Below are 10,839 nucleotides of genomic sequence, written 5' to 3' on the forward strand. Positions count from 1 at the left end.
ATCCTCCTTCCGGCCCTTCTTGTAGATGGGCGTCACATTGGCAAGCCTCCAGTCGCCCGGGACCTCCCCCGTTAACCAGGACTGCTGATAAATGATGGAGAGCGGCTTGGCGAGCACCTCCGCCAGCTCCCTCAGCACTCTCGGGTGGATCCCATCCGGCCCCATAGACTTGTGAGTGTCCAGGTGGCATAGCAGGTCATTGACTGCTTCCTCTGTAATGAATCTGTAATGAAGCGATGCCCATTCTGTAGCCAAACTGCAATTAAGCCTGAGCATTCAGGGAGGTTTGAAAGCAGGCCAGTGGTGTTTTTGTGGTGGAGGGAAACATTTTCACTGTCTAGTCACAGAGTATATCCTAAAAAAAAAAAAAAATATTTCTTGCAAGTAGACCAGGAAAAGTAAAAGGCTGCAACTCCTCCTAAATAATTTGTTAAAATGATCTGTGTCTTTTCAGATGTGACCATCTAACTCTTTCTGATTTGATTACCTTTGTGTTCCATGCTTAGCCCAGGTAGATAGTGACCCTTTCCATGTGCTGTGATTTTAAATGCATGGGTTTTAGCTTGAGAAATTAAGTTCTTCACATCCAAATTTTTCCAAGGTGGCTGGAGGTTTTTTTAAAAAGCAGTTTGTATTAGTGCAAAGATTTCATTACTACATGGGCCTTTCTTGAGCACTTGTGAGATGATATGAAAAAAACAGTAATGATTCTGAAGTGTCTTCCCTGTTGCGATTGTTTGTATGAATGTATTATTTCTGTGCATAACAGTTTCATTTGAATAAAAAGCAGCAAGCCAAATGTTAAACAAAAACGAGGCAAAAAAACTTCATTGCCCATTAGAGGCTAAGTTAATAGTGCTTGATGTTTTCAGAACCGCAATTTGGAATTTAATCAGAACATCTCTGTTTTCTTGTACGTAAACCTTTTCAGAATGTCGTGATTATTTCAGCCTAGAGCCTCCCATATGTATGTCTGGGACCATACTCGGGCAATTTTTCCCAAGTTCTAATTATAACCATACAATAAGCATCTTGATGGCTCTTTTTTAAAGTCATTTTACAATGCAGTTCTCACTGCTGAAACCAACTTCATGCAGTGTTTCTTTCTCTCAGGTACGGAACAGAGTAAGAACAGTTTTCAGTATTTAATTCCTGTGGAAAATAATTACAGGAGTAGAGGGGATTATTAAATTGTTGCCAATTGTTTAAAAAAAATAAAATTAGCGCTCAGGCTTGCTGAACACTGCATTCACTAGTAAAGTAAATATGTGGATGTTCAGCACGCTTGCTGTCTTTCAGAATGTTAGGTGATATAGCAAGCAAATGGCAATGCATACCAATTTTGGGCATTGTGTGTGGTGACAGATACTGCACCCTGTGCATAAATCTCCTAAAGGTAGCATGTTAAACCAGTATGTAACTGAAATAAAGGTTAGGAAAGTTATGATGAAATGGGTACAGTAAAGTAGTAGACTTGTATATGAACTAGGGTGAGTGTCAGAAAGAAAACTGTTAGGGATTTAAAGCTTGCAGAAATAAGACTGTTAACCCGTTAGGTTTACTTTTCCATCTATCTTGAGATTAATTCTTCTGTTGCATCTTGTGAGAAGAATGAAATGGTTTTATAGTGGTTTTGTTAAGTGAATTTTTAGTGCTGAATATATGTATATTTATACTTGTATAAAATTTTGTATTTAACCACCAAAGGGTAACACTTAAAAGTCAGTGCAGGGTTTTAATTGTAATGTTTATAGCAGGGAAGTAAAGTATCACTGAGGGGTTAATTTTATGTTAGTGCAGAGCACGACTTAAATATAGTAAGCATGCATTTTTTTTTTTCTGCTTTGTTGGCATGTCTTTTGCTGGTGGCAAGACCAGGTCCAGCATTCATGACCTGCCTTGTTACAAACGATTCAGTTTTGAATAGCTTATTTTAAGAGACATTTTAGATTTTAAATAAAAATCCCATCACGGATGTTTGGAGGATGTGTAGGGAGTGGAGGATATGATGCATTAACTGTACATCCTTACATGTCAAAATGCTGTTTTATTGAGATGTGACATTTCAAACTGTTTACATTTCATAAATATTTTTATTCTTTGCTCTCCTTTCAAAGTGTCTATTCCCTTGGTGGCAGTATGTGTACAGAAGACTCGGTATACTTTATTAAATACCAGCACTCAGTATTTCAGACTTTGGGAATCATGTGGGTTTGGGGTTTTTTTTGCCATGTCTTCCTCTTCCTTCTTTTGTCCTGCTGCAATTCAGAGACCAAAACAGTCTCATCTCCCAGTGTACAGAATATGGTCAGCACAGCCCCGGGCTTTCCTAGACATATAATTTTGATTGCCAGCTCAGAACTGGTATTCTCTAGCTGCCAGTCTTAAAAGTATAAATTGCTCTCACTTTAAAAACGATTGAATCCTTAAAGAAAATAGAGATTTGTCACTGGTTTCAGTGAAGCCAGGATCTCACCCTGGGCTTTAACAACTTCTATTGTGAATTGTAATAGTCGGATGTTGTAGTACTTTTTAAAAATAACTTTGGATCACCAGACTTCTTGAGATCAGTTGAAGGTCTTCTGACATTTTTCTATCACACCAGTGTTTATTTGGCTGCTTCTTTTTCTGACACTGGACTCTTTCTCCTCTTCTGTGCCCCAGCCATTCTGTCAGAATTTTATTTCTGCAGCAGTTATTCATCTGATTCCACTATCTCTTGATTCTTCTTACTCTCGTCATTTTGTCCTGACTTTATTGCCTCTTTATAGACTTTTTTCAGATTTCCATTGTAATTTCAGAAGGAGACAGTATTTAGAATGTGGAACTTTTTTTTTGCTAATGAAAGTAGGAGTAAAACAACCAACCAAAAGCAAATTGCATTGCAAATATTTTTGATAATGAAGTAAACTAATACTCTTATGTTTTGTTTTCCAAATGAATGTATTGTTTCTTAGGCAGAAAATTTAGAATATGCTTTTGTATTACAGAACCGTGAAAGAAACCAACACGTCCACTGCTAGAAGTGTAGATGACCAATTCAAACAAAGCAATGACTTTCTTACTGTAATGTTTTAATGTATGTTTGAGCCTGCCCCAGACAATTAGTGTTTTTCCTGATGTTCTGAATATTGACCAGTTATTTATCTCATTTTAGCTAATAAAGTGTTGCTCCAATAGATAACTCAAAGTGAATGTCTGTAGAGCCAGTTTAACAAACAGGATACAAGAGGAGCACTCAGAGATGGCAAGGCAGGGAAGCTAAATTAATTCTTTGCATCGTTATTCACTGGAAAAAGAAACAAGATATTTCCATATGGTACCCCTTGGTGGTGATGGTGGTGAGAGTTAGCAGATATTTCTGAAATTAAAATAACTGTGAAAGAGGTTATGGGACGAATCTACAGTTTGATCATTAGCAGAATCAGAAACTATTCACAAAAGAATTCTGAGAGAACTCCAGGATGAAAAAGGTGAATTACTAGTAAGAGTGTGTAACCTCCCTTTTGAAATCGCTTTGGTACCTGAAGAGTGGAAGGTGGTAAATGTGGCACCAATCTTTTAAAAAAAAAAAAAAACTTGCAGGATAAATGTCGATAAAAAGATTATGCATGCTTTTAGTAATGGAAAATTCAACCTTACAAATCTCTTAGATCTTGGGTGTGTTTGTTGTTTTTTCTGAGAGACTCAGTAGGATAATGGTGATCCAGTTAATGCACTACATGCATGATTTCCAAGTAGCTTTTAACAGAGTCCCTCACCACAGACTTTTAAGAAGTTCAGCAGATGTGGGATATGAGAGGAGGTCATGGTGTGTTTAAATAATTCACTGAAATGTAGGGAAGAGTGTTGGAGCCCTTTTGTCAGAGGGAAATCACCAGTGGAGTTCCATAAACATCTGTACTGGTTAGCATGTTCATAAGTTCACTGGAAAAGGGGTTGAGCAGCAAGGTAATTAATTTTGGTGGTGGTACTAAGTTATTTAAAGTAGAAAAGAAAGACTGACTGGAGAGTTACCTAAGATTGAGTGAATGGGCAATAAAATGGTGAATGAATTACAGTGTAAATAAATATAAAGTGATGAAGTTCTAAATCCCTTCATATCCAAAAGGCTAAATCACAGCTGGAGAAGACTGATACAAAGGGGAGAAGGGTCACCAGAAATACCAGAGCAACAGCTGAGTAGGCTGGGACTTCTCAACCTGGAAAAGGCTTCCTGGGGAGGCATGAGAGAAGTCTGCTAGATCACATGTGGAATGGATAGGAATTGACATTCTCTTCCAATCTGACAACTAGGCCATGGAGCTAATAAAAGACAGGCTGAAAATAATAATAAGCAGCATCTGGTTCATTATGTGGTGAGTAGTAGATGCATGGAATTCCTTACCAAGGAGCGTTGTGGATGCAAGATGTCTACGTGGTTCTGAGGAAATCACCTGTATTGAAAGTAGTCAGAGACTGAGAAAACACAAAGGAGGACATATTTGTACATATTTGCTCACTTTTTACTCTTCCCCAGGCAGCTCTTTGTAGTGCTTGCTGGAGAGAGAATACTGAGCTGCTTAGGCCACTAGCCTGAACTAATGCATCTGTTCATAAATGTCCATTTTTTTTTTCCTCATTTTTCTCAAAAGGTGTTAAGAACTAGGAGTTACTAAGTCTTCGTATTAAAAGAAGCTTGTTCAAGGAAATTATCAGTAGATGTGCTCATGTATGTGAAAAGATCATCTATAGGCCAAGAGGAAGTGTGTGAAGTGGGGAAAAGTGTGCCACTTCAAGTCATGTTTGAGATATGACAAAATTTGTAAGTGTGTGAAGAAGACGGGATTAGATTTTGCAAGTATTTTGAAGCAATTTCGAGCTGTAGGCAATTAAAGGGTGCAGCAAGGGAAATTATAAATACTGCCACACAGTGCAATTTTAAATTAGTTGTAGATACATGATGTTATTTTTTAAAAAATAACTTCTTTAATTGCATGCCATTTCAAAAAATAGATTAATACCTCACGTAATTTTTGTGAAAATTATTCTCAGATGAACTGTTAATTTAATCTTGTAGATTAACGTTTTGTCATTAAATACATACTAAAAACACAAAACAGCTCAAAAATTGTGTGTGCTTATACAGTTATCATTAACATTGTCTATGTAGTTCATATTAGGAGTGACTGCTAGTTCAGTAGCAGTTTGAAGTGAAAGGAAGTGTTTGAGTAGTGACTAGCATATTGTTTATATGTGTTTCATACTATGACTCAGTGATATGTTCTGCATTCTCTGTGAATTTAACCAGATATTTAAGAATCTTCTATTCCTATTTTTTGCTTTTTTGTTTCTAGGCTGCTTTTTATTTTGTGAAAATAAAAAAAAATCACAAAAATTTCATAGTGGAGTTTTACTGTCAACTTTAACTTTTCATAGGAATAAATGATGATAAATTTACATTTTAAGACTACTTTGAGAGGAATTTTTTAGACCTTCCTGCTACATTACCCCAGTTAACGGAACTGATTGTTATTTGCCTAGAAGGAGCTGACTTCAAAAAATGGGTTGTTGTTTTATTGGTACTGGATGGTAACAGAACATGACAAAAGTTACTTACAATACTTACTTTCTGCTTTTAAAATCTAGCTGAAAAGATTGAATTTAGATGTAGTTTAGGAAGAAGTAGATTTTTAAATTTTTATTATAATTTTCTGAGTAACACATTGAATAATTGATTTCAAGACAGTATAGCCCTTTTTAGTTTGTTGAATATGCACACTGTTTGGACTGATTGATTGTGTAAGCAGGAAAAATACAGATTCCTTACTTCTGAAGAACCACCTCTCTGTGATGGTCAATAAATGAAAGCATATCTTGCTTTCATTGTTGTAGGTAAGCACCTGAGCCTTAGCAGTTATAACATGCTCCCTTTGGCTAATAGAATAGCAACCTTTCTGTGTCAGCTGAGCCACCGGGCAGAAAATGCACCACCATGTATGCTATATTGAAGTAATCTATTCTGGAGATGATAAAAGCATGTGTAATTGGCTAGCTTTATAATAATCAAATCTGGAGGGCCATGGGGAGGGTACTTCTGGAGGTACATTCTCCTTTCAGGATGCCAGAGTAAGTCAGGTTCACGAATTCGCAGAATCACAGAATAGTTGAGGTTGGAAGCCTCTGGAGATCATCTAGTTCATCTTCCCTGCTCAGAGCAGGGTTAACTAGAGTAGATTACCCAGGACCATGTTCAGTTGAGAGTTAAAAAAAAAAGTTTTCCTATGTTCAGATGGAATTTTGTGGTTTTGAATTTACGCCCATTGCCTCTTGTCCTGTCACTGGGCACCAATGAGAAGAGCCTGGCTCAGTCTTCTTTATACCCTCCCTTCAGATATTTATATACATAGGTAAGATCCCTCCTGAGCCTGCTTTTCTCCAGGCTAAATGGTCCCAGCTCTCTCAGATTCTCCTCTTATGAGAAATGTTCCAGCCCCTTAATCATCTTCATGACCCTTTGCTGGACTTTCTCATAGAATCATAGAGTATCTCGAGTTGGAAGCGACCCATAAGGATCATCGAGTCCAACTCCCTGCTCCTCGCAGGACTACCTAAAACTAAACCATATGACTAAGAGCGCTGTCCAGACACTCCTTGAGCTCTGACAGGCTTGGTGCCATGACCACTTCTGTGGGGAGCCTGTTCCAGTGACTGACCACCCTTTCAGTGAAGAAACTTTTCCCAATCTCCAGTTCTCCAGTATGTCCACGTCTCTTTTGTGCTAGGGAGCCCAGAAGTGGACACAGTGCTCCAGGTGTGTCTCACCAGTGCTGAGTATAGAGGGGAAGGATCACCTCCCTCAACCCACTGGCAACAGTCCTCCTAGCGCAGCCCAGGATGCTGTTGGCCTTTTTTGCTGCAAGGGCACATTGCTGGCTCATGGTCAACTTGGTGGCCATCAGGATCCCCTGAGCTGCTTTCTGCCAAGCTGCTTTCCAGCTGTTCAGCCCCCAGGATGTATTGATGCATGCAGTGCAGGACTTTGCACTTGCCATGCAAGTTCAACTTGTTGAACTTCATGAGGTTCCTGTCAGCCCATTTCTCCAGCCTGTCAAGGTCCCTCTGGATGGCAGCATGACCCTCTGATGTATCAGCCACTCCTCCCAGTTTTGTGTCATCAGCAAACTTGCTGAGGGTACACTCTACCCCCCCATCCAGATCATTAATGAAGATATTGAACAGAATTATTGGGCTGATTTCAGGTTTGGTTTTCATAGCACATAGTAGTTAATGATGTATTTATTTATTACTTTTGATTGTGTCCAGGAACGTTATTGCATATTTTGCTGCTAGAACAATATTTCTACTTTTTGAGGGTGCATTCTCACTCTATCAGCAATATGTTAGAAACGTTCTAGCCGCCTTCTCTCTGTGACATTTTCTGTTGCAATATTTCCCCTCCCTTCTGCAGCTTGCTTTACACTTCAAGACAGAAGGTTCAAGTCTGATTCCCTTTGGAAACTAAGCTGTATGAGTAAATATTACCATTTTTTTGTCTCGTGTATATTTGCAGGAAGTGCTGTTTTAAAGAAGAAAATGTGCTGTATATAAACACCTTTCTGTCTTCATTCTCAGGATTTGCTTCTGTGCCAGTGAAAGGGAGTTGCTGTTCATATTCTAGCCTGACGTGGGCTTTCCAGACACGGTGTTCCATCTCTGCCCCCTGGAATGTGACAGTCAAGCAATGCAGACAAAGCAGTTTCTTCAATACGTGTAAGTCTTGAGTTGAATTCAAATTATTATCTGTAGTAAACAGAAGAAGGAAAGAAAATTTTGCTTTGGAGAGATACAGTCATGTAAATCTATGTATAGTAACTTTTTGCATCTATTCTAGTTACATATCTCCTAAGATTATAGTTGCAACTACAGCTATTGACAGAAGTGCGTGCACAAGGTCAGTTTATTATCTTTTAATAGCAAGCAAGGGTTTGATTTATGTCACAGTGAATCCATCTAATATATGTCATTGGATGGAAGGGGGGAAGCACCTTGCCCTCTGTTTCGTAGTCCTTTATTGAGAATGTAAATTGTGTGTTTATTTTCCAAATGATTTTTGAGCCACAGGCAAGACATACTGTTCAAGCTGTGCTGTCTGAAAAATGAAATAACTAAAATGCAATAATGTGTTAAACAAAAACTGTTGATAATGTCCTGCTAATTGTCTGCACAGCTGCAGTATTTTCCTCCAGTCCTGAAAGGAATTACACACATGCTTAACATAATTGAGAAATGATAGCTGTTTAAATTCACGCTTGGGATTGTGAACTGAGGTAGCTGAGGGGCCATTCCACATGTTTTGCGGTTCCTTATCCTATCCCATAGGGGAAGAGAAGGAATAGTAAGAACGTAATCTCTGGAGGAGATAACTGCAGCAGTTTGAGAGTCAAAGTTCTTTGTTTATAATCCATAGGATGTAAGAGCTCTGCAAAATTAGGCTTTCAGAACTGGTGGTCTCTTCCTATTCTTCTCAACATCGGAGTGGCAGAATACTGTATTTGTTTTCTTTACGTTTGCTAAAGAAATGGGGTTTAAGCAGTCATGTTGGCTGTCTGTTCGTCTTATCCAGTAAATTTTGACTGAGGGTAGAGAGGTCTCAAAAGACCTGCAAAAGGTTGCAGTGTGAACAAGAGGGTCTGCATGGTAAAGGTTTTCTAAGGATGCTAACTGCAGGAAAAACTAATTTAAAACTTAGCCACTCAAGCAGTCACAAGATAAGAATATGTAAGAAGCTAAGCACTGTTGTTATTCTGTTTATCTTAATTTTAAAATATAGCACTGCAAGTGATTGCAATGTGATTACAATTTGTAGGTTAGATGTTTCCTTAATTATGCTTATGTTCATATTCACAAAGTCTAGATGAGGTCTGTTTTACCAGGAATTTTGCCAGCTGTCTTGTTAGATGACTTAATGAAAAATGTTTGTTAGATGACTGAATTAAAAATGTTTGTTGTGATGGCATCCCCATTGTTTGACTTAATAAAATTTTAAATGAGTTGTATTTAGGCAAACTACCTAAAACTATTGGCTTAATTAGTAAGATGTAACAACTTGGAAGAATTTAAGTTTACCTCCTTTATGTATTCAGCAGAGACAGTAGCCATCAGATTCGGAAGACTGAAGGTTTTTATTTCAAAGTAGTTATTCTAAGAACAGTTTCTCTTACAGAAGTCAAAAATAAAATCTTCAAAATTCAAATGCAGTAGATATTAACAGTATAAATTGCTCATATCCTCTAGCAGTGGAGTTGCTTCACAAGTGGTAACATTAAAAATGCAGATATGACCATTTTATGTGAAACAATTTTCAAGTGAAATGTCAACCAAATGACAGTCCTTTGTGACTGAGAAAGGTGACTATACTTTTCTATCTCATTAGTGAAGGTTTACTTCTCTTCCATCATACTTTTAAAAATATTAACATGCTTTTGTTAGTAGGGTCATCTGTACCTTCAATTTAACTATTAAAAACAGTTTAACTCATTTAAATAGAAGGAATTGCAATTATCCTAGGCAGTCTGTGATCCTTACCCAGATAGCTGTCTCCTGCAACTCTAACAGAAACATACACAGGGGTTTATTCTTGTCCAATGACATATTTCAGTGAGTTTGTAATGAAGTGATTTAAAATGATCTTGTTATTCCAGGCTTAGCTTCTGTCCCTCCCTCCTTTCCCCTTTCCACCCTCCCCACTATGGGAAGCAGTTCAGTTTCCATTTACTTAACAATTTCACATGCTTAGTTAGAGATATGGAAAGGCCTGAGGTTTTTCAGATCATGTTTAAAGAAGAAATAACTTCCTCTGAAAAGTTTACCTCCTTTTTCAATGTGTCTCAATAGACCTGGTATTTGCAGATAATGTCTTGCTTGTGCCTATTTCAGTCCAGCTTTTGTCTGAGAGGATAGGGCAGATCTTTTTTCCTTACCTGTAAGTATATTTACGTGCTCTTATGTGCAGGCACACAGACTGGGAAATCCCACCAATCCAGACTTTCTGAACAGATGCTTAAGTTTCAGTTGTAGAGAAACATTGATAGAAAGTGCTATATGTTTAATGGAAGAAGTATGTATCTGTCTGCCCTGTAGATGAGGAAAATGTGAGATATAGACCATTTAAATTTGATAGCCACAGAATTGAGTTGAAATACATGGGCTGTCATTCCTGAAGGCAGCAGAGGCACACAGATGAGTCATGAATACTGAAATGATTTGGCTGTCTCCCAGCCATAGGAGTTATCTTTGACCCTAATCATCCAAACTAGCAAGTGTAATTTTCTCAACATCCGTTGTGTATCCGAGTGTATGTGAAAATAAAGAACTTTTATTTGATACTGGGACTATATAAAAATTATGCTTTCCTGCTCGCAGTATTAATTCCATTAGCTACCCTTGGGAACAAATGAAAAGAAGAACTTAATTTCTCTGTTGCTAGGTGATGTTTCCTCTTAGGTTAGAATACAGAATAAGGAATACGATGATTTTTCAGAGGTTATAGAACTGGATTGTAACAATCAAGGGAGAATCATTTAGACCAACAATATAAAATCATACTCAGAGTAACGCGTTTTGTCTCTAGAGGCTTTGCTTGCTGGAAGCAGTTGTACTCAGTACAAATATCTGTGTTTGTGTTCTGTATTGGAAACATCAGTTCCTGAAAGCCTGCTCCTTAATTACATTTTATATTAAATTTTTGTAGTCCTATGTGAGTTTTCTTTGGATTAAATTGTTAATTTTTTCTGCTGTTCCTAATTTGAGAATCAGAGTGAAAATATGATTTTTTTTTTTTTAAAATTTTAAAGAAAT

At 37.6% G+C, this 10,839-nt stretch overlaps 1 protein-coding gene across 1 annotated transcript in view; it reads left to right on the top strand.

Annotated features, from left to right (window-relative positions):
• MRPS5 (mitochondrial ribosomal protein S5) overlaps window positions 1-10,839 on the top strand; it is an 88,589-nt gene that overhangs the window by 3,033 nt on the left and 74,717 nt on the right. The window contains exon 2 of the mRNA XM_009274818.2: window positions 7,615-7,752. Within this exon, the coding sequence (XP_009273093.1) occupies window positions 7,615-7,752 (138 nt within the window). The remainder of the gene's footprint in view (window positions 1-7,614; window positions 7,753-10,839) is intronic.

The sequence above is a fragment of the Aptenodytes forsteri genome, unplaced genomic scaffold (genome assembly GCF_000699145.1).
Source record: "Aptenodytes forsteri isolate BGI_AS27 unplaced genomic scaffold, ASM69914v1 Scaffold272, whole genome shotgun sequence".
NCBI lineage: Eukaryota > Metazoa > Chordata > Aves > Sphenisciformes > Spheniscidae > Aptenodytes > Aptenodytes forsteri.